General features: G+C 38.9%; 1 protein-coding gene across 1 annotated transcript in view; it reads left to right on the top strand.

Annotated features, from left to right (window-relative positions):
• The first annotated feature begins 2833 nt into the window (after nucleotides 1-2833).
• The window catches only part of STPG2 (sperm tail PG-rich repeat containing 2), a 254233-nt gene continuing 231545 nt past the window's right edge, over nucleotides 2834-25521 (top strand). The window contains exons 1-3 of the mRNA XM_056132707.1: nucleotides 2834-2942; nucleotides 10698-10810; nucleotides 23842-23997. Coding sequence (XP_055988682.1) covers nucleotides 2834-2942; nucleotides 10698-10810; nucleotides 23842-23997 — 378 coding nt within the window. The remainder of the gene's footprint in view (nucleotides 2943-10697; nucleotides 10811-23841; nucleotides 23998-25521) is intronic.

Genomic DNA, 25521 nt, shown 5'->3' with positions numbered 1-25521 from the left:
GTACTAGAGGCAGGCTTAAGGGATCGTTGGGAAAATTGGAAATAATGATGGTGGGAAGGGTGCAATGTTGGTGGGATTGGTATTGGAATATTGAATGTCTATAAAAATCATTATGAGTAATTTTGTACAAATAAATAAATTAAATGACAAAAATAACAGTAGGAGATTTTTTTCTTTAGGATAAGTTTACTATTTAGGATCAAGTTTAAAAGACTACTATGTATTATTAATTATAGTAAATTCAAGTTTCTTTTCACATTACAATGCCATGAAACTAGAAATTAACTATAAAATATTTGGAAAATAAAGTATTTGGAAATTAAACAATATACTGCTTAAAACTGTTGGAACAAGAGGAAACCATAGAATAAATAAAAATATCTAGTAGAGCTGGAAAGATAAAGCACTTCACAGAATTTAAAGCACTTGTCTTGTACATGGCAGACAAAGGTTCAATCCCTAGCACTACATATGACCTCTTGAGCCCCACCAGGAGTGATATCTGCACATTAAACCAGAAGTAAGCCCTGAGCACAGATAGATATGGCCCTAAAGCCACAAATATCTAAACAACAAAGAAACAAAAATACTCTTCTGAGTAAACAGTAGTGAATTGACAAGTTAATGGAACTTTTAGCACACAACAAATGCAGTACTAAGAGGAAATTTTACAGTAATACAGGCCTACATCTGGAAACAAGAAAAAGAACCAGGCAAACTAACCTCATACATTAAGAAACTGGGTAAAAGAACTCAGAAAGGGGTGGTTGAGTTTCCTTCCCCGCCCCAACAGAGCTCTGGTAGCTGAAAACATCCAGAACCCAATAGCTACCATGCTCACAGTCATTCTGCACAGTCTAGATGAGTCTCACCCATGAATAAATTTGCAGAACAAACCAGGTATGTGAGATCCATGAATGAACTCCAAGCTTGGTTGGAGCAGGAATGGGCCTCTTCCCCCCATCTCCCAAATTTACCAGTAGCTTGGCAGTCACACCCACAAACTGATTCTGGTGCCATGTACTCATAAATGGCCTTTTGCAGTTTCACTTGAGAAATCTGCTGGAAGTTGCCTTAAATGTGACTAATTTTCTCCTGCTCTTTTTAGGGTTCTCTATTTTTGAATTTTTTTAACTTTTTAATTAATTCAGTGTAAATATACTTGTTATTTTGTTTGGCACTCTCACATTAAGCTTTCTGAATCTGGGTATCTTACCTCTTTTTAAGCTGGGAGCAGATCTTAGCCATTATTTATCTCTTCTACTATAACGCCGATAATAAGAATGTTGTTCTTCTTGATGTTGTTCCATGTATCTCTAAGGTTATCTTAATTGTTTTTATTTTTCCTTTATTTTCTTCTGGGATGATTTCACTACTTTGTCTTTGAGTTCACTCACTCAATTTTCAGTTTCTTGTTATTCTCTTGTTTAGATCTTATATTGTATTTTTTTTAGTTCAGCAAGCTTAGGGTCCTTGCTTTGTGAGGCCATCTTTTTTTTTTACAATCTGTCTGTGTGCTATACCATTGTCTCTTGCTTGGGACTTTTGTTCATTGGGGTTTCAGATAAATTTCTGTGTAGATTATTGTAAGTTTTGGTGTATATTTGTTGTGATTATGGGAGGAGACGATCACAATTTATCCTTTTGATAATTTTTAATATGATGAATTTAAATGAATAAACATTTCATGTAACTAATGTAACTGTTAAGCTGTAATAAATGACAGAATCTAGTATCAAATTATATGTTACAGGATTGAACACATTTTGAAAAATTGAGGAAGGGACAAATTAAAATTTTTTAGCTAATTTGGTGAAAAGATATGTCCAAAGAAGTGTTTAAACTATTAAGAATGATTAGAATATAGGTAAGATTCTTGGGTACCAAAAGGAAAAAGGAAGGCTGATATCATTTTGTGATGATTGCAACATAGAACCCTTAGAAGACTTAACCAGAATTAGACCAAAGACTGAACTTTTTATGCATTTCAGTTCTGCTTCACAAACAGTAAAAAGTTAATGCTATTTGGCTAAGTTGATGTTAATGTTATTTGGCCTCTGACAACAGAAGTAGCTGGATTAAGTTGCAGTTCCTTGCTTACATTGTTTAGCTCTCCTTTCCTTGTTTCCTATTTCTTGTGACCACCTCTTGTTTTTCCTTAGTTTGTAAGAGCTATGGGATTATGTCAGATGTGCTTTGCTTCTGTGTATATGAATGCAGTTGTTTTAGGAGCGCCCGGTTCTGCTTCGCATTAGTGCTTTTCTTCCTGTTATAGGTTTTGCTATTTTCTTCTAGCTGCTGATTAATATGGGAAAAGATTTCCTCAATGTAGCCCTAGCTCATTCTAAGTGTTTTTTGGAGTTTTTCTGAACAGTAGTTAGCGCAAATGAGATGACTCTCTTCCTTGGAACCAGAGAGAGTCTAGGTTGGGAGTGAGTCAGCTCCAGAATTTGCGCTTACATAGTAGTACTCTGAGGACTTCCGGGGCAGAGAGATGTGGGCGGGGCCATGCTGGACCCGTACTCAGAGGACTTCCGGGGCAGAGAGAAACGGGTGGAGTCACTCCTGCAGACCCAGGGCTGGTCTCTTTGATATCAGCAATGTGTGGTGAACTTGCAGTTGTGTGAAAATACTTCATTTTCCTGTGCGCTGCCCATCGTATTTAGGGCCTGGAACTCGACTTAGTGGAGATCTACACCTAGGAGTACGTTGAGAGTCAGCTTGGCTCTAGCTCTCTCTGTTCACGAAGCTCTGTACTGCCTCTGGACGCCTGATCCCTCTTAGGCCCCCAATGGCCACTTTGTTCTACTCCCCTTAAAGGTCTCCGCCCGCGATGTACGACCGGGCTCCACGCCTGCTGAGCTGGGCCGGAGGTGGCAGCACCGAGGGGCATGTGGGACCTGCGTCCTACCAGGTGTCCTTCACCACGCAGCACTCGGCAGGTAGGGAATGCGCAGGGAAGGGGAGCCATGACCCAAGATCTGCTTGGTCTTCTCTGTGCTGTGACTAAGCATAAAGCCAGCTTTATTCATAAGAGTTACACTTTCTAGGGAAGGCAATATACTTATACAGACTCAAGATACAGATCAATCGTTTGTCGCATGTAACAAGGCAAGTACGCCTATGTTTAAAGTCTTCTGATCCTATGATGCTTTCTCACTATACTTAAATTGTACAGAACAGGTATTAGTTTTCTGTATGTTGACCTTAAGAATTCCCGGTCCTGTTACTACCTATTCTCTGTAATCCTGCCTGCATCAAACATTTTCCATACCCTTTCTCAGGGTGACATTGATTTACTAAGATGTAACTTTTATTTAGTTTGCAATATACTTAACAATAATCTGACTTTTTTTTCCAGATAAATGTTTCTTAACTGATCATACAAATCTTTTCTTTGAACATATTTACTGAGATCCTGTTAGTTCATGCATCTGTAAAATAAATCTCTGCTCTTGAGAGAGGAAGTGGGGATGAATAATTATTTGCTCCTCATTTGTTTGCAATTTGTTTTTTAGGTGTAGTTTAAAATAGCTTTCCAATTTTCTGTTTTTCTAATCTGATGACTTTGTGGATCCAAATTATAATTTTCTGCCCTCCCCCTTTTATTTGCCTGTGTTTTCCTTATTTCTACATTTTGCATTTTAAAACGTCCATCTAAACATTGGACATGGGAGTCTCCTGGTAGACTGTTTCACAACAAAATTGACCACATCATATTCAGTCTATGGTTTTGCCTGACCAATGTTGCTGTTGTCCCAAAATTCCAACCAGGATCGGACCACCGCCTCCTTTGTGCAAAATTCTACTTCACAGAGAGGGGAGAAAGGGCTGCAAAGTTTAAGAAGAGAACTCCTAGAACAATCACCAACTGGGAGCTCTTTGGCACTATTGCGGCAACATGGGAAGATGCCCTCATTGACAACATTGATGAAGAATATGATAGAATGGTTCAGCACCTCCATGATTGTGTGAAGAATGCCGAGAGAGAGAGATAGCCACAAAAAAACACTTGTCTTCAAAAACTCTCGAGCTCATTCGCCAATGTGTTTTGGCACGAGCCTCAGGCAATCACAAGCTAAAGTCCGAGTTCGCAAAGCTGTGCAGAGAAGCCATAAAGGAAGACTTCAAAGAGAGAAGAGCAGCAGTGCTGGCAGATGCGGCAGAAGCTGGGAAAAGCATTCGCAACGCCCGCCTGTCCTTTGCCAACTACAAGACCAAGATGACTGTCCTCTGATGTCCTGATGGATCTATCACATCTTCCAGAAGGGTAATAGAAAAGATTATCCATGACTTCTACTTGGATCTCTTCGATAGCCATGTCTACCTGCCCACATACCAAATTCCGCAGTTTGGATATGTCATTCCCACCGTCCTCCCTTCCGAAATCTGACACACCATTTCATCGGTAAAGAAGCAGACAGCAAGGTCAGACCTGAACACCTGAAGAACTGCCCTCAGTACTCATCAATACACTGGCTTGGCTCTTCACATGCTATCTGTCTGAATTCAAGTTTCCATCCCAATGGAAAACCAGCAGGACTGTACTACTGTACAAGAAGGGAGCTATCACGACATTGAAAACTATTGCCCAATCTGCCTGTTGTCTGCCGTCTACAAACTGTTCACTTGAGTCATCCTGAATAGGATCGGCAGAACATTAGGACAACCATGTGAGCAAGATGGTTTCCGAAAAGGATTCAGCACCATCGACCATATCTATATGATAACCAAGATCATTAAGGTTTCTTGGGAGTTCAAGATGCCACTCTGTCTAGCATTCATTGATTTAAATAAGGCCTTTGATTCTGTTGAGACTGAAGTGGTCATCAAAGCCCTAGCCAAACAGGGCATTCAAACTCAATATATCAGGATCCTCCGTGAGCTGTACTATGGATTCACCACCAGGATCTCATCATTCTACAAGGAAGTGATCATCCATGTCAAGAGAGAGGTTCAGCAGTGTGATACCATTTCACTGAAACTCTTCAGTGCCACCCTTGAGAACGTCATGTGACGACTGGAATGGGAAGGAATGGTAGTGAAAATAGACGGTCGGCAACTACACCACCTCCGCTTCACTGATGACATCGTTCTAATAACACCAAACATCAGCCAAGTGGCACAAATGCTGGCCAGTTTCGACCGTGAGTGTGGAAAGGTCCGACTATAGCTGAATCTCATGAAGACAATATTTATGAGAAACAGACTCGTTCCTGACATTCCATTTGCTCTCAATGGGGCAAATATCTCTGAATGCAACAGTTATGTGTACCTAGGTTGAGAAGTCACCATGACGAATGACCTGGCACTTGAGTTGCGCAGAAAGAAGAGAGCAGCTTGGAATGCCTTCAAGAGCTTCGAAGAAATAGCTAAGAGGACGAAGAACCTCCGGCTCTGGGCACATCTCTTCGATTCCACTGTTTTTTCTTCATTAACATATTCCTCAGAGACCTGGGCCCTCCGAAAACAGGATGAGAACGCTATTCGGGTCTCCCAAAGAGGAATCAAAAGAGCTATTCTTGGAGTAACCCGCTTCACTCAAATGAGAGAAAGAATCCAGAGTTCCGACCTCTGTCAATGATCAGGAACCAGGGACACTGTCTCATTTGCAAAGGCATCAAAAATCAGATGGGCTTGACACGCAATGAGATTTGGAGATGACCCCTGGACTAGATCTGTTACTGACTGGATTCCATGGGACGCCAAAAGATAGCATTGCCGCCCACCTATGAGGTGGTCAGACTTCTTCGTCAAGACCCTGAATGATCAGTTTGAGGCTCTTCGTGTTCCGAGAATGAGCAGACACCATTGGGCTATACTATCATACGACAGGGACAAATGGAGACATTACTAGTGCCCACTCAAGGAAATCAATGAGTAAAGGAATGTCAAGTGGTCAAGTGATCAAGTGATATGTTGATTCGAGCTTATTTAGAATACAAATTTTGTACAATTTTGTATGTTCAATATTTTTTAGTTTTCAATATTCCTCTTTTCCAGCATCTGAAGCTAGCACTGCTGGAGATTATCTTTTTAAACGAAATTGAGATATAATCTATCCAGTAAAAGTGTACAAAGTGCTTTCTACGGGACCCTACTGTATTGGGGAGAAGACAAGGGTTGGAAAATACTCAGTGGTAGAATACATACTTTAAATGTATAAGTCCGTAGCTTATATTCCTGGCATTCAACTTTCCCTGTAAACATAGGAAAAGGAAGCACGGCCTCTCAAGAAATCAGTTTTCACTATTCTTTTTTAAAGGCATGTTTCTCTGGTATATTTCCCCCCTTCTGTTGTTTTAAAATAGTGTTGTTTTATTTTATCTTTTAATAATGGCACATTTTCATTAGCTTTATTTATTTACTTATTTTGGTTTTGGGGACACACCTGGTGATGTTCAGGGGTTACTCCTGGATCTGCACTCAGGAATCTCTCCTGGCAGTGCTGGGGTGACCATATGGAATTACGGGGATTGATTTTAAATCAGCTGCGTGCAGATGAAGCACCCTACCCATTGTATTATTGCTCCTGGTGTTGTTTTTAAGTACCTGGTTTGAACCTAATAAATACTAGTTATTTACTAAATTAGGTAAATTAGGGAATTATGGAATCATTATTTCCCTCCCTGTTTTTTGATAATCTTTAAAGGTTTTTTCAGTGTTGGAGCAGAGCACATAGGGCACCTGCCTTGTACAGAGCCAACCTGAGTTTGAGCCTCATCATCTCATATGACTCTTCCCCACCCCTGCTCAATCCTACCAGAAATGGATCCTGAGTGTACAGCTAGTAGTAAAGCCTGATAGCTGTCAGGTGTAACCTCCAAATAAACAAAAGGTTTTTTTTAAAAAAAGTATTTATGTCTTTTTTTTCTCTTTTTTAAAAGACACTATTTACAAAGGTGTTAATATGTTTACATTGTATGTGTGTGTGACAAGATAGTTTTTATTAAAAGAAATTTTCTTAAAAAGATGTGACAATGTGAGAAGGAAAGGAATATGTGTTTAAGAGGGAACACAGGCTTGAAAGAGAAAGCAAGGGTCCTGGAGCACAACGGGTAGGGCATTTGCCTTGCACACAGCCGACCAGGGTTCAATTCCCACCATCCCATATGGTCCTCTGAGCTCCGCCAGGGGTAATTTCTGAGTGCAGAGCCAGGAGTAACCCCTGTGCATCGTCGGGTGTGACCCAAAAAGCGAAAAAAAGAGAAAGCAAGCAAAGAGACATATTCAAGGGAGAACATGAGTTTAAAAAGCAAGTCTATTTACATCATGTCACTGTCTCTGTCCTCCCGTTGTTTATCAATTTGATCGAGTGAGCCCAGTAACGTTCCATCGTGACACTTGTTACTGTGTTTGGCATATCAAATACGTCACAGTAGCTTGCTAGGCTTTGCCATGTGGGCGAGATACTCTCAGTAGCTTGCCGGGCTCTCCAAAAGGGGCAGAGGAATTGAACCTGGGTCAGCCTAGTCCACTGTGTGCCAGGCAAATGCCTTACCCACTGTGCTATCGCTCCAGCCCATTTACATCTTAATGTGTGTATTTTCATTCTCTATTTTTGTACTTTCATTTCTTTTGTTTTTATGTTTGTTTTGGGACCATACCTGGAGATGCTCAAGGGTTACTCCTGTCTACGCACTCAGAAATAACTCCTGATGGTGTTTGGGCGACCATATAGGATTCAGGGATCAAACCTGGGTAGGCCATGTGCAAGGCAAGCACCCTGATTGCTGTACTATCTCTTTGGCCCTTGTACTTTCATTCTTACTGCTTCTTTCATGTGGACTTTCTCTTCAAGTCGATAGCTTAAAATACTATTCATAGTTCAATTATGATGACTAGCAGAAGAAAGTCTTTAGAAATATGTCATGTATATGTCTAAGGTGAATTTTCTCCTTATCCTAGGGCCTAAGCATTGCCAATTGCTTTTTGAACATCTCTATATAGGTCATGTATGACAACTGAAATCACAATTGTCTGAAATTTGCCCCAACATTACTAGTCCTTTCAAAAAAAAATATCATCAGCCAATTGTAAACTTTTATCTTTGGAATTAAGCTTTATTTCTTCCCTGAATGACTACTCCCATTGATTATTTAGACTAATTAACTATTAAGATTCATGTTCTTTTTAAATTATTCCCTTCACTTATATGCTTTTAGTTAACTTCAGACTTCATTATTTCTTTTATCAAATAAATTAATACTGGTTTCCTTAAATTTCAGGCCTCAATTCAACTTCTATTTGGTGCCTAATGTGATCTTTCTAATATATAATTGTTATTTGTTTGCTTTTATTTTTTTATTAGTGAAACACCATGAGGTACAGTTGTAGACTCACAAACTTTTGTGCTTGGGTTTCAGTTATACAATGATTGAGTACCCATCCCTCTACCAGTGCCCATTCTTCACCACCAATGATCCCAGTAGCCCTTCCATGCCCCACCCCATCTCCCCCACCCCACCCCGCCTCTGTGGCAGGAATTTTCTTTTGCTCACTCTTTCCTTTAGGGTGTTGTAGTTTGCAATAGAGGTATTGAGTGGCCATCGTGTTTGGACTATAGTCTACTTTCAGCACGCATCTCGCATCCCGAGCAAGTCCTCCAAACATCCTTTACTTGGTGTTCCCTTCTCTATCTGAGCTGCTTTTACCCCAGCATGTGCTGCCGGCTTCCAAGCCATGGAGCAGATCTCCTGGTGTTTATCTCAACTATTTTTGGGTGTTCGGCTTCCATTCTGTTACTTTATATTCCCCAGATGAGTGCAGTCTTTCTATGTCTGTCCCTCTCTTTCTGACTCATTTCATGTAGCATGATACTTTCTATGTAGAACCATTTGTATGTAAATTTTATGACTTCATTTTTTCTTTCAGCTTCATAGTATTCCATTGTGTTGATGTACCAAAGTTTCTTTAACCAGTCATCTTTTCTCGGGCACTCGGGTTTTTTCCAAATTTTGGCTATTGTGAACAGTGCAGCAATTGACATAGAAGTGCAGATGTCATTTCGACTGTACTTTTTGCCTCTCCGGGATATATTCCCAGGAGTGGTATTGCTGGGTCAAATAGGAGCTCAGTTTCTAATTTTTTGAGAATCGTCCATATTGTTTTTCAAAAGGGCTGATCCAGTCAGCATTCCCACCAGCTGTGAAGGAGGGTCCCTTTCTTGCCACATCAGCGCCAACACCGGTTGCTTTTGTTCTTTTGAATGTGGGCCAGTCTCTGTGGTATGAAATGATATCTCATTGTTGTTTTGATCTGCACCTCCCTGATGATTAGTGATGTAGAGCATTTTCTCATGTGCCCTTTTGTCATTCGGATTTCTTCTTTGAGAAAGTTTCTGTTCATTTCGTCTCCCCATTTTCTGATGGGGTTGGATGTTTTCTTCTTGTGGAGTTCAACCAGTGCTTTGTATATCCTTGATATCAACCCCTTATCGGATGGGTATTGGGCGAATATCCTTTCCCATTCTGTAGATTGTCTTTGTATTTTGGTCACTGTTTCTTTTGAGGTGCAGAAGCTTCTTAGTTTAAGAGTCCCATTTGTTTATCTCTGTTTTCACTTGCTTGTCCAGGGCGTGTCATTCTTGAAGATATGGTTAGCTTCAGTGTTGTGGAGGGTTTTGCAAACTTTGTTTTCAATATACCTTATGAATTCCGGCCTGATGTTAAGGTCTTTAATCCATTTTGATCTGACTTTTGTACATGGTGTTAGGTAGAGATCTGAGTCCATTTTTTGCATGTAGCTGTCCAGTTTTGCCAGCACAATTTGTTAAAAAGGTTTTCCTTGCTCCACTTCACATTTCTTGTTCCCTTATGAAAGATTAGATGATCATATGTTTGTGGTGAGGTGTCAGTATATTCAACCCTGTTCATTTGGTCTGTGGCTTTCCCTTTGTTCCAGTACCATGCTATTTTAATTATTACTACTTTGTAGTAGAGTTTGAGGTTGGGGATGTTTATTCCTCCCATTTTCTAATACCCAAGAATTGCTTTAGCTATTCGTGGTTGCTTATTGTTCCATATGAATTTCAGGAGTGTTTGCTCTATTTCTTTGAAGAATGTCATGGGTATTGTTATAGGGATCACATAGAATTTGTACAATGCCTTGGGGAGTATTGCCATTTTGACAATGTTAATTCTCCTGATCCATGAGCAGGGAATATCTTTCCATTTCCTTTTGTCCTCTTTTATTTCCTGAAGTAGCATTTTGTAGTTTTCTTTGTACAGGTCTTTTACGTCCTTAGTTAAGCTGATTCCTAGGTACTTGATTTTCTGAGGCAGGATTGTGAATGGGATTGTTTTTTTTTTATGTCACTTTCTTCTCTCTCATTTTTTGCTTATAGGAAAGCCATGGACTTTTCGGTATTGATTTTATAGCCTGACCCCTTTCTACTCCTTCCTTATCCACAGTAGCTTGTCCCCACCCTACTACTCCCTTACCTACAGTAACTGTTACCTCCCTACTTCTCCCTTTTCTGCAGTACCTAGTCCCTCTCTATTTCTACCTTATCTACAGTATTATCTATTTTGATATACACTATCATAAATTATGATTGTATAAAATTTAAAATATAGCAAACTTTGTGAATAATTTTCTTATTTATGAAAGTTCCTGAATAATTTAGTTTATTTTCAGGGTTTTTTGAAGTCCATACAATGCCATTTTGTCTGCAGTGATATGATTTACTTTTATAGGTGGATATGCACCTTTCCTTTCTTCAGCTGCTAGAGAAAGTACTTTTACTATTGCCTTAAACACTGAGAATTATGCTCCAGGTCCAGGACATTACAATGTTTCAGAAAAACAGGTAAATTTATGTCAGTTACTATATTTGCTTCAGTTAGTAAAAGTAATTATTTTTATTAAATAGATTAACACGTGATTTCTAATATTTTTGTTCATATAATATTTCAATTTGTGTTTTTAATTAGAATAATAGGAAGTAATATGTCCAGAGTTATATGTGTGGTTGATTATTCTTAACTATTCTAAATTTCTATGACATAAAAACTATTACATCTATTATGGATTTTGATATTCTGTAATAGAAGAATAGAACTAAGACATTACTTAGACAAAAATGTGTAAGTAATTTGTATGTAGAAGAAAGTTAGTACTGAAATGAAGGTATTTGTTTGTGTGCTATATGTTTATGTTTTGGGCCACACCTGATAATGCTTAGGATAAACTCCTAGTTCTACACTCAGAAATAACTCCTGGAAGGACTCTATATGTTCCAGGGATTGAACATGGTTCATCTATGTGCTAGTCAAGAGCCCTGTGTCTGTGCTGTCTTTCTGACCATACACCCCATAACCTGCCAAATTATTTTACATGTCTGCGGATTCTATTTTTACATGTGATGGACTCCTTTTTCCAGCACCATTTGCTGAAGAGTTTTTCTTTCTTCTACTTTATCTGTTTTTATCTTTTATTGAAGATTAAGTTCATATACCTGAGTGTCTATCTATGGACTTTCAATTCTAACCTATTGATCTGAGCGTCTATTCTTATATACTGTTTCAATTACTATAACTTTGTAATATAATGTAGAAATTGGGAAGGAGAAACCTCCTGTCCTTTTATCCCATAAGATTTCTTTGGCTTTCCTGAGAGTTTTATTGTTCCATATAAATTTCAGCAGCATTTTATCTATCTTTTAAAATTGTAATGGATATTTTTATAGGAATTGCATTGAATCTGTACATTGCTCTGGGAAAGATTGTCATTTTGACGGTATTAATCCTTCCAGTTCATGAACATGGAAAAATTTTCTCTTTCCCAGAGTTCTATTTTATTTCTTTTAGTAGTACTTTACAATTTTCTTTGTATATCATTCTTCGCTTTTTTTTAAGGTTTATTTTTAGGTATTTGATTTCCTAAGGCAGAATGGTGAGTGGTATTGCTTTTAAAATTTCTTTCTTTTCTATTGCATTTTTTGCATATAGGAAAGCCATGGATTTAGGTATTATTTCATAAACTGTCACATTACTGTACATGTCTATGGTTTCTAGGAGCTTTCTGTGGAGTTTTGGGGATTTTTAACTATATTGTCTACATAGAGTAACAGTTTAACTTTATCCTTTTCTTTCTGAATGCCCTTAATATCTATTTCTTATCTAATTACTATGTCAAGAACTTCCATTACCAGAGTGAATAATAGTGAATCAAGTGGGCAACCTTGTCTCATGCCTGTAGAGGAAAGGTTTGCAATTTCTTTTGCCATTGAATATGATGTTTGTTGTGGGTTTATGATAAATGACTTTAACTATGTTGATGAAATTTCCTTCAACTCTCTGTTCATTGAGAATGTTTATCATGAATGGATTTTGTTAGATTTTATCATGTTGGATTTTGTCAAGTGCTTGTTCTGCATCTATTGATAACATGATTTTAATTTTTATATTAATTTGGTATAGTAACATCTCCATCATGAGACTTATTGTTACTGTGTTTGGCATATTGAGTACATCACGGGTAGTCTCATGATGGAGATGTTACTGGGCCTGCACGAGCAAATCGATGAACAACGGGAGGACTGTGACTGTAATTAATTGATTTGAGTATATTAAACCATCCTTGCATATCTGGGATGAATTCCAGTTAGTCATAATGTGCAATCTTTTTGGGTTGCTAATCTTTTGTTGAGGATCTTTTAAAAACTGTTTTATTTTTTAAAAACGAATCACAATAAGATACAGTTAAAAAGTTGTTCATGATTGGCGTTCAGTCACATAATGTTTCAACACCCAATCCTTCACCAGTGTACATTTCTCACCACCAATGTCTCCAGTTTCCCTCTCACATCCACCCCTCCTCCTTTTCATCCTTCTCATCCTCCTTCTCCTTTTCCTCCTCCTCCTTCTCCTCCTTTCTTTCCCTCCCTCCCTCCCTCCCTCCCTCCCTCCCTCCCTCCCTCCCTCCCTCCCTCCCCCTCCCTCCCTCCCTCCCTCCCTTCCTCCCTCCCACTCTTTCTTTCTTTCTTTCTTTCTTTCTTTCTTTCTTTCTTTCTTTCTTTCTTTCCTTCTTTTGGGGGAGCACACACAGCAGTGCTCAGGCTCTGTACTTAGGAATCAGTCCTGGCAAGCTTAGGAGACCATATGCCAGGGGTTCATTCTGTGCTGGGGTTTCAACTCAAGTCAGCCAAACACCACATCCACTGTACTGTAAGTATGGCTCAATTTTTATTCTTAAGTAGTAAACAAATGTAAGAGGAAAATTAATTTTCTTAATTAAAAAAATACTTGATGGGTACAGGGCTGGAGCCATAGCACAGTGGGCAGAGCATTTGCCTTACACGCAGCCAACATGGCCGACCGGAGTTTGATTCCTCCACCCCTCTTGGAGAGCCTGGCAAGCTACCGAGAGTATCTCGCCCGCATGGCAAAGCCTGGCAAGCTACCTGTGACGTATTCGATATGCCAAACACAGTATCAAGTCTTACAATGTTACTGGGACCGCTCGAGCAAATAGATGAACAACAGGAGGACTGTGACTGTGGACTGTTGATGGGTACAAATTTCTGAATCAAAAAGACTTCTAAGCAAGGATACTTTTTAGTTATGTTATCAATAATATTTAGAGATGTAAGTTTTTTCAGATAAATAACAACTTAAAGAACTTATCTTCACTAAATTGACCCTTCAAAAATATGTAGAGAACTTCTAAAAGAGAAAAACACATATCACTTGAAATTGGTGAAATATATAAAAATTTGAAAATGTAGGAGAAAGGAAGTATAACAGTGGAGTCAAGATTTGCTTGTTTTCAGTTACAGCGGACTATAAATTGATGATCTTAAATGTAGGCCTCATAACAAAAGTACTTAGAAGAAGAAAACAACAAAATGTAAATGGAACTAGATCACTACCCCAATGAGAGGTATTAAAATATAAGGGAAGAAATTAAGAGAAGTATAAAACAACAAAGACATATGAAAATAAAACCCACAATTCACACAGAAAATGATAATAAATTATTGCATATCAATGATTTCACTAAATGTCAGTTAGTGAACTCACTAATCAAAAGTTAGAGTGATAAGCTATATTAGACAACAAAAGCTAACCTTTTACAGCCTGCATAAGGAAAATATAAGTCCAACAGAGAGGGACTGGAGACAGCAGGAAGGGTGCTTGGTTTGATCCCTGATATCCTATATGGTCCCCAGACCACCTGGAATGAGCCTGAGCACAGAGGCAGGAGTAAGCCCTTAGCACCACTGGGTGTTTTCCTCCATAAAAATGTTACAAAGAAAAATAAAATCAAAGTCAAAGTGGGAGAGTAATTAATCAGGCAAATAGCCATTTTTATTTTTTTTTTAATTTTTAAAATTTTCTTAATTTTTTAATTTTTTTGCTTTTTGGGTCCACCTGGCGATGCACAGGGGTTACTCCTGGCTCTGCACTCAGGAATTACCCCTGGCGGTGCTCAGGGGAACTTATGGGATGCTGGGAATTGAACCAGGGTTGGCCGCATTCAATACCTGCTGTGCTATTGCTCCAGCCCCTAGCCATTTTTAAAAGGCAGGAACATCAGACATTAGATCCAAACTACAATAACCAACCTTAAAATTATGCCTGTTAAGTAGGCAGGCTGAGAGGTGGGAGGAAACCTGGGGACATTGGTGAAGGAAAGTTAACACTAGTGCTGAAATTGATGTTGGAATATTACTCCTGAAACCAAACTATACATAACTATGTAAATCATGGTGATTTAATATTTAATTTAAATGATACACTTTAACCTAAGAAGGTAACAAGAGGCAGGGATAGACATTACATAATTATTAAATAAAAAGTCATCAAAAGTCCTCTCAAATAATCAACACATATGAACCAAATGAAGGAGCATCAAAATATATAAAGAATGTACCCAAAGCACTACCCATCCTCCTTCCCAATGAAGCTCCAGGGATTGGCTACTTGCAACATCTTATTCAACTCAGCCAATTCACAGTGAGTGAGCCACCTTGACCACAAACTGTGGAGTCAGACTGGAGCTTGTGCTTGGACTACAGCTTGAAGTTCTACACTAACTTCTAAACCAGAAGAACTCCAGGGACCAGCAGCTTGCAGTGCTTCTCCAGCTCAGCGAATTCACATAGACCCACAATGGGCATGTACAAATATGTGAGGCTTTTACTCCTCCAACCTCAAGTAGCATACAATAATATCCCAGGTATAAGTTCACAGTTCTGGGGAAATCTTAACCACTTCTAGTATATGAATCTCCCAGAGCACTTCCATGGAATGAACTGTGAGGATTCATCCCAGAGGACAACAGGAACAGTGCAGAAACAGTGTAAAAGCCCAAGGAGTGAAGAAAATTCTCCCAGCACCATTCAACACTATAACCTCTTGGATAATAACTTTACAGACCCCATGATGTGGATGTTTAATGAGCTCTAAGAAACAGTGGTATGTTAGTCAATGAAGCACAAGAAAATATGAGAGAACTGAGAAATCTACAAACAGAAGAGACTGATCTAAAGAATATGATAGGTGAAATAAAAAACTCAATGAAACTTTCAGTAGCATGCTGAATAAAAATAGCTGAATAAAAAATTGGAGAAGTCCAATATGGGATGCAGGAAACTGCTAGAAAACAATAGAATGTGGAAGAAGCATCAAAAGAAATGAACAGTTCACCAGAGAACTATTGAATGAGTTCAAGAGGAACAATATAACAATAACTCTGTCCCTGAGGAACAGAAAGTTGAATTTAATGAAAAAGCAGTTATCTAAAAAATCATAGATGAAATTTTCCAATTGTTTAGTGCATGCACCCAGACTCAGAAGGCCTGGAGGCTCCCAGCCTAAACAGATCCATATTTTAAAAATATAAGATACATTGTAATCAGAATGATGTAAAGCAAATGCAGAGACAGAATACTGCAAGCATCAATATAAAAGAAAAAACTCACATACAAAGGAAAACTCAAAAGATACACAGCTGATTTATCAAATGAATCTATGGTCCAGAAGATATGAGATAGTTAAAAAGCTGAATGAAATGAATGCCTCATCAAGAATCACTATCCAATTAGACTATAGTTCAGATTTGAATAGTATTGTTTTATGGAAAAGCAACAGCTTAGGAACTTCATAGCTTCAAAATCAGTTTTGCAAGAAACATTAAAGGAAATACTTTAATAACAAGACAAACCTCACAATCACACATGGTTTCTGTGAAAAGGTATCAATAAATCCTTTCAGTAATCTCAATCTTACTTACATCAGGATCCTCCGTGAACTGTATTACGAATTCACTAACAGGATTTCCCCATTCTACAAGAAAGTGATAATCGACATAAAGAGAGGGGTTTGGCAGGGTGATACCATTTCACCGAAACTCTTCAGTGCCACCATCGAGAATGTCATGTGATGACTGGAATGGGAAGGAATTGGAGTGAAGATAGACGGTCAGCAACTACACCACCTCCGTTTTGCTGATGACATCATTAAAATAACACCAAACATTAGCCAAGCGGCATGAATGCTGGCTGATTTCGACCATAAATGTGGAAAGGTTGGACTGCAGCTGAATCTCACGAAGACAATGTTCACGAGAAACAGACTTGTTCCTGACGTTCAATTCGCTCTCAATGGAATGAACATCTCCGAATGCAGCAGTTATGTGTATCTAGGTTGAGAACTCAACATGACGAACGACCTGGCACCTGAGTTGTGCAGGAGGAAGAGAGCAGCATGGAACACCTTCAAGTGCGTTGAAGAAGTTGTTAAGAGGACAAAGAACCTCCAGCTCTGGACACGTCTCTTCGACTCCACCATTCTTCTTTCGTTAACATATGCCTAAGAGACCCGAGCCCCACAAAAACAGGATGAGAACGCTATTCGGGTTTCCCAAAGAGGAATTGAAAGAGCTATGCTTGGAGTATCAGTTTTCACTCAAGTGAGAGAAGGAATCCAGAGTTTTGACCTCCTTTAGTCATCAAGAACATCATTTGCCAAGGCGTTGAAAATCAGATGGGTTGGAACGTAATGCGATTTGAAGACGACCTCTGAGCCATTAGCAACTGGATTTCACGGTATGTCAAAAGATCGAGTTGCCGCCCACCTATGAGATGGTCAGACTTCTTTGTTAAGACCCTGAGCAAACGGTTTGAGGTTCTTCATGTTCCTGGAGCGAGCAGATGCCATTGGGCTACACTAGCACGTGGCAGGGATGAATGGAGATGTTGCTGGCGCCCACTCAAGCAAATCGATGAGTAACAGAATGTCAAGTGATCAAGTGATCAAGTGAATCTCAATGTCAATGGACTGAATTTACCAAACAAGAGACACCGAATTTTAGGCTAGATTGGAAAACTAAACCCCATTTTCTGTGGCTTACAAGAAACAAATCTCAACAGTCAGGGTCCCTTTCTCGCCACATCCACGCCAGCATCGGTTGCTTTTGTTCTTTTGAATTTGGGCCAGTCTCTGAGGTGTGAGATGGTATCTCATTGTGGTTTTGATCTGCATCTCCCTGATGATTAATGATGTAGAGCATTTTCTCATGTGCTTTTTTGCCATTCGGATTTCTTCTTTGAGAAAGTTTCTGTTCATTTCATTGCCCCATTTTTGGATGGGGTTGGATGTTTTCTTCTTGTGGAGTTTAACCAGTATTTTGTATATCCTGGATATCAACCCCTTGTCAGATGTGTATTCGGTGAATATCCTTTCCCATTCTGTAGACTGTCTTTGTATTTTGGTCACTGTTTCTTTGGAGGTGCAGAAGCTTCTTAGTTTAAGATAGTCCCATTTATCTATCTCTGTTTTCACTTGCTCGGCCAGTGGCGTGGCATCTTTGAAGATACCATTAGCTTCAATGTCATGGAGGGTTTTGCCAACTTTATCTTCAATGTACCTTATGGTTTCTGGTCTGATGTTGAGGTCTTTAATCCATTTTGATCTTACTTTTGTACATGGTGTTAGGCAGAGTTCTGAGCCTATTTTTTTGCATGTAGCCGTCCAGTGATGCCAACACAATTTATTAAAGAGGCTTTCCTTACTCCACTTCACATTACTTGCACCTTTATCAAAGATTAGATGAGCATATGATTGAGGAGAGATGTCAGTGTATTCAACCCTGTTCCATTGGTCTGCAGTTCTGCCTTTGTTCCAGTACCATGCTGTTTTAATTATTACTGCTTTGTAGTACAGTTTGAAGTTTGGGAGGTTGATTCCACTGGTTCAGCCCTTCTGGAAAACAGTATGGACGATTCTCAAAAAATTAGAAATTGAGCTCCCATTTGACCCAGCAATACCACTCCTGGGAATATATCCCAGAGAGGCAAAAATGTATAGTCGAAGTGACATCTGCACGTGTTTGTTCATTGCAGCCCTCTTTACAATAGCCAGAAACTGGAAGAAACCTGAATGCCCAAGAACAGATGACTGGTTAAAGAAACTTTGGTACATCTACACAATGGAGTACTATGTAGCTCTTGGAAAAGATGAAGTCATGAAATTTACATACAAGTGGTACAATATGGAAAGTATCATGCTAAGCGAAATGAGTCAGAAAGAGAGGGATAGACATAGAAAGATTGCATTCATCTGGGGGATATAAAGTAACAAAGTATGAGATTAATACCCAAGAATAGCTGAGATCAGCACCAGGAGGATTACTCCATAACTTAGAGGCCAGCCGGGTATCCTAGAGGAAAGGGCTATTCAGATAGAGAAGGGAGCACCAAATAAAGGATGTTTGGAGGATCCTCCCAGGAGGGGAGATGCATGTCGAAAGTAGACTATGGACTGAACATGTTTGCCACTCAATGCCTCTTTTGCAGACCACAACACCCAAAAGGAGAGAGAGAACACAGGGGATTGCCCTGCCACAGAGACGGGGGGATGGGGGGATGGGGGTGGGAGGGATATTATCCATGGTGGTGGAAAATGGGCACTGGTGGAGGGATGGGTATCTGATCATTGTATAATTGAAACCAAAGCACAAAAAATTGTAAATCTACAACTTTAAAAAAAATAAAATAAAATAAAGGGGGAAAAAAAAAAACAGTCAGGGTAAACACAGGCTTTAAGTCAAAGTCTGGAAAACAATCATGCAGGCAAACAGTTCTCTTAAAAAGGCAAGGTGAAACATGGACTTTAAATTACAAAATACCATAAAAGATAGGAATAGTCATTTCTCAATAATCAAGTGGTCAATGAATCAAAATTCACACTCCTAAACATATATGTTTCCAGTGATCTTAAACTATCTACTATCAAACATCAAGAAAAATACTGACAACAATACAATAATTTTTGGATATTTTAACACTTTTTTATTGCTTCTGGATATATCAAATGGCTAAAACTAAACAAAGAAATAATGCTTTGAAGGAAACAATAAATGGAAGATATGGGTCTAACAAATTCTGTAGGACTCCTCACCCACCTAAAAGATGAGTACACATTCTTCTCAAGTACTCATTGAGCATTCTCCAAAAGAGACGATATTCTGGATCAGAAGCATATCTCCATAAAATAAAAAAGAAATTGTATCAATTATCCTCTCATAATATGATGCTTTGAAAGTGGAATTATATCATAAACAGAAATGGGAGGAAATCCAAACGGAAATTATTTTAGTACTAAACAACTAGAAGGTCAAAGGAGAAATCATAATATTCCTGAAAACAAATGAGAATAAATATACATACTACCAGAACTTATGTGAAACAGCGAAACTAGTGTTAAGAAGAAAGACCTGGACAGCCAGGACTCTAGATCTTTTGAGATACCCTTGAAATTTATGTGGAGTAAAACACTTCTAACTCCAAAAATAGCTAAAGAAATCCTTGGGAAAAAAGAAAATGTGAGGTTTACTTTCTCCACTTTTAAATTATACTACAAAGATTTAGTAATAAAAATGATATGGCAGTGGAATAAAGATAGACTCTAAGTCTAATGGCGTAGAATGGAAAACCTAGAGATATATTTGCATATTTAATCTTTGATAGAGGGTCAAAGAGTATGATGTGGTGAAAGAAAAGCCTTTTCAACAAATTGTGTTGAGAAAACTGGACAGTAATATGTAAGGATGAACTCAGATCTCTCTTCACACCACACAAAAGTGTCAATTCAAACTGAATTAAAGACATAAATATTAGACCTCAATCCATAAATTATATTGAGTAAAAATATAGGTAGAATACTTCATGACTCTGAATCAGAGTCACCTTCAATGACTCAATGCCAATAGCGAAGCCAAACTACATATGAGGGAGGGAGAGATAGATTGAGAGAGAGATAGAGACAGAGACAGAGAGAAGAGAGAGAAGAGAAAGAGTAGTGGATACCACTCATCATCAGATCTGGGTTTGATTTCATGCATGCATTATGGACTTCTGAGTCTACCAGGAGTGATTCCCTAAGCCCAGAGCTAGAGTATGTCCTGAGCATAGCTGGTTTTAAATTAAAAATAAAAAACAAAACAGAAAAACTAATTAAATATCTATGAAAATAACCAAATTGTTATTCCTAAAGATCGTGAATTATGAGCAAGATTTTTTTTTTATTGACTCACACTGAGATAGAGCATTTCAAAATTGTTCATGGTCACACAATGTTCCAACACCCATCCCTCCACCAGTGAAATTTCCCAGCACCAGTGTACCCAGTTTCCCTCCCACCATTCTAGCCACTCCCCACCCCAGCCTGCCTCTGTGGCAGGCACCTCCTTCTGTTTCTCTCTCTCTCTCTCTCTCTCTCTCTCTCTCTCTCTCACACACACACACACAGGCATTATGGTTTGCAATACAGATGCTGAAAGGCTGTCATCTATATCCCTTTATCTGCTTTCAACACTTAGTTCTTGTCCAGAGTGATCATTTCCAACTAGTATTGTCACAATGGACTCCCCTCTATCTTAACTACACTTATCGTCCACAACATTGACCAACAATTGACCTGACCCGTTTTCCTTCCCACAAATGAATGCAGTCATTCTATATCTGTCCCTCTCCTTCTGACTCATTTCCATTCAACATGATACTCTCCAAGTCTATCCATTTATATGCAAAGTTCATGAACTTCATTTTTCCTAGCAGCTATGTAATATTCCATGTGTAGATGCACCATAGTTATTTACCTATATGTCTGTTCTTGGGCACTCAGGTTGTTTCCAGATTCTGGCTATTGTGAGTAGTGCTGCAATGAACATAGAAATGCAGATGGCGTTTCTGCTGTGTGTTCAGTGGTAAGGCGTTTGCCTTGCACGCAGCCAACATGGCTGACCCGAGTTCAATTCCTCTGCCCCTCTCGAAGAGCCCGGCAAGCTACCGAGAGTATCTCGCCCGCACGGCAGAGCCTGGCAAGCTCCCCGTGACGTATTTGATATGCCAGACACAGTAACAACAAAGTCTCCAATGGAGACGTTACTGGGCCCGCTCGAGCAAATCAATGATCAACGGGAGGGCCTTTACTTTACTTTGCTTGAGGGTATATTCCCATGAATGGGTCGAATGGGATGCAGAAAAAGTTTTTGACAAGATTCAGCACCTATTCATGATAAAAACTCTCAACAAAATGGGATTCAGAGGAACTTTCCTCAATATAATCAAAGCCATCTACCAAAAACCCACGGCAAGCATTATTCTCAATAGGGAAACACTAAAAGCCTTCTCTTCAAGATCAGGGACAAGCCAAGGATACCCACTCTCTCCACTTCTTTTTAGTACAGTACTGAAAGTACTAGCCATAGAAGTTAGGGAAGAAAAAAACATTAAGTGCATTCAGATAGGAGAGGAAGAAGTCAAGCTCTCACTATTTGAAGGTGACATGATACTGTACTTAGAGAATCCTAAAGTCTGTACCAAACAGCTCATAGAAACAATAGATGTGTATAGTAGAGTGGCAGGTTACAAAATCAATACACCAAAGTCCATGTCTTCCTTATATGCAAATAATGAACGAGAAGAAAGTGATATTAAAAAATTAATCCCATTCACAATTGTGCCACAGAAAATCCAAGTGCCTGAGAACCTAAGGAGGTAAAGGACCTGTAAAAAGAGACCTACAAGAATGCCACTTCAAAAAATAAAAGAGGATACAAGAAAATGGAAACACACCCCCTGCTCATGGATTGGGAGAATTAACATAGTCAAAATAGTAATACTCCTCAAAACATTTTACAGGTTCAATATGGTCCCTATAAGGATACCCATGACATTTTTCAAAGAAATTGGTCAAACACTCCTGACATTCATATGGAACAACAAACCTCCACGAATTGTTAAAGCAACTCTTGGGGGAAAGAAGATGAGAGGTATCACCTTCCCCAACTTTAAACTGTACTACAAAGTAGCCGTAATTAAAACAGCATGGCATTGAACTAGAAACAGATCCGCAGACCAATGAAACAGAATTGAATATACTGTCACAGACTTTCAAATATATGATCACTTAATCTTTGATGAGAGAGCAAGAAATATGAAGTGGAGCAAGTGAAACCCTTCAACAAGTGGTGCTTGGAAAACTGGACAGTCACATGTGAAAAATGAACTCAGACCTCTACCTAATGCCATGCACAAAAATCAGATCAAATTGGGTTAAAAACTTTAACATCAGACCTGAATACATAAGGTACATGGAAAAAATAGGCAAAACCCTCGATGCCATTGAAACTTAAGACATCTTCAAAGATGAAACACTGCTGATCAAGCAAGTGGAACAAAGATTAACAAATGGAACTACATTAAACTAAGAAGGTTCTGCACCTCAAAAGAGACAGTGACCAAAAATACAGAGAGAATCCACAGAATGGAAAAGAATATTTACCCAATACCCAACTGACAAGGGGTTAATGTCCAGGTAATACAAAACACTAGCAGAATTGTACAAGGAAAAAAAACCTCCAATGCCATCAAATAATGGGGAGAAGAAATGAACAGAAATTTCATCAAAGAAGAAATTTTAATGGCCAAAAGGCACATGAAAAAATGCTCTATGTAACTAATAATCAGGGAGATGCAAACCTAAAAAACAGTGAGATATCATCTCATGCCACAGAGACTGGCACACATACAGATGAACAAGAACAACTAGTTCTGGCATGGATGTGGGGAAAAGAGGGACCCTCATTAATTGCTGGTGGGAATACCGACTGGTTCAGCCTTTTGGGAAAACAATATGGACCATTCTCAAAAAACTAGAAAACGAGAAACATTTAAAAAATTTTTCCCTTTTCTCTGCTGCATGAATACAAGCAATTTTAGTTTACACCAGATGCAGAAATTCTTCAGGAGCCTTCAAACATATATGCTATTTTCCCTCTAGTTGTGGAGATATTTTGGTCTCTGGTTTCTGTTTCAAAAAGTTTTCTTCCATTCTTTTGACATTCTAAGTACATTTAGTTTTAGTTTGAAGTTAAGGTTTTTAAGTTAATAGTTTGAAGTTAAATTTTCCCTTCTATCATTCTCTTTTACAAGAATTGTGACCTCAGTAGATAGCCTTAAATTTCTTAGGCTGTTACTGTCACTGTCACTGTCCTCCCATTGTTCATTGATTTGCTCTAGCAGGTCCAGTAACATCTCCATTTTGAGACTTGTTACTGTGTTTGGCATATTGAATATGTCATGGGTAGCTTGCCAGGCTTTACTGTGCGGGTGAGATACTCTCGGTAGCTTGCCGGGCTCTCTGAGAGGGGCAGAGGAATCTAACCGGGCTCGGCCGGGCTGGCTGCATGCAAGGCAAACGCCCTATCGCTGTGCTATCACTCCAGGGGCTTCTTAGGCTATACTTTAAAGATATTAGTTATATTAATATTTTGTTTATTAGTTGAAAGATGATTAGTTTGATTGCTTTTTCTAATTTTTCTCCAATTCAGTGTAATATTAAAGGAGGCCATAGTCTACAAAACCGAGAGAAACGTTTTCAGAAGTTTATTTCAGATACTCCAGGACCAACAAGGTACAATCAGTCTTATCCTGGAATCGATATTATGGACAGAAAAATACCAGAAGCTAAAGAGCGTCTTCAATCAGTACGTGCTTTTAATGATATTTATTTTAATTTCAAAAAAAAGAATAGGGTTTAATCTATGGTATATCTACACAATGAAACATTATGCAGCTGTTAGAAAAGATGAAGTCATGAAAATTTCCTGTAAGTGGATGGAGAGTATCATGCTAAGTGAAACGAATCAGAAAGTCAGGAACAGACATGGAATGACTGCACTCATTTGTGGAATATAAAGTAACATAAAGGGAGACTAACACCCAAGGACAGTAGAGAAAAGGGGTAGGAGGATTGCTCCACAGTTGAAATCTGCCTCATATGCTGGGGGAGAAGGCAGTTGGATGGAGAAGGGATCACAAAGTCAATGATGCTTGGAGGGATTGCTCGGGATAAGAGATGTGTGCTGAAAGTAGACTTAGGCCTCTCAGTATCTGATTTTCAAACCATGATGTGCAAAAGTAGAGAGAGAGTAAGAAGGAAGGTGCCTACCACAGAGGCAGGGGGTGGAATGGGGTGGGGATGGTGGGAGGGATATTGGGGATATTGGTGGTGGAAAATGCACGTTGGTGAAGGGATGGGTGTTCGATCATTGTATGATTGAAACTCAATCATGTAACTGTATCTCATAGTGATTCAATTAAAAAATAAAAAAATAAAAATAAATAAGGAAAAAATAAAGGAATGTCCTAAGTTTAAAAAAAGAACAGGGTTTAATATTTTATGTACTGTTAGCTATACATAAATTCCTTGATATTAAAATTAGTATGTTTATTAGTATCTATATTATAATTAGTCTGGAGTTAAGCAAATATTTGATTTGAAAACTTTAGATTTAAAAAAAATCATTGTGGGGTCCACTTCAGACCCAGCATTGCTAAGACCTCAGTGGTGCTCAGGGGCCATGTGATACAGGTGATTAAATTTAGAGCCTTGAATATACAACGAATGTGCTGTACAAACCAGGCCTTCCACATGTCTGGCTTCTAAAATAGTGTCTTTTTAAAAAATTTTTATTAGTGAAACACCATGAGGTACAGTTGTAGATTTACAAATTTTTGTGCTTGGGTTTTGATTATACAATGATCAGATACCCATCCCTCCACCAGTGCCCATTTTCCACCACCATGGATAATATCCCTCCCACCCCCATCTCTCCCATCCCACCCTGCCTCTGAGGCAGGGCATTCCCTTTTGTTCTCTCTCTCCTTTTGGGTGTTGTGGCTTGAAAAAGAGGCATTGAGTGGCAGACATGTTCAGTCCATAGTTACTTTCAACATGCATCTTCCCTCCTGGGAGGATCCTCCAAACACCCTTTATTTGGTGCTCCCTTCTCTTATCTGAGCTGCCCTTTCCCCTAGAATGCCCGGCTGGCCTCTAAGCTATGGAGTAATACTTCTGGTGCTGATCTCAGCTATTCTTGGGTATTAATCTCATATTTTGTTACTTTATATCCTCCAGATGAATGCAATCTTTCTATGTCTATCCCTCTCTTTCTGACTCATTTTGCTTAGCATGATACTTTCCATGCTGTACCACTTGAATATACTGT

Source organism: Sorex fumeus, unplaced genomic scaffold, assembly GCF_029834395.1.
Source record: "Sorex fumeus unplaced genomic scaffold, SorFum_2.1 ptg000095l, whole genome shotgun sequence".
Lineage (NCBI taxonomy): Eukaryota > Metazoa > Chordata > Mammalia > Eulipotyphla > Soricidae > Sorex > Sorex fumeus.
The sequence above is the reverse complement of the archived record's forward strand: the minus strand, read 5'-3'. Positions and strand labels throughout refer to the sequence as shown.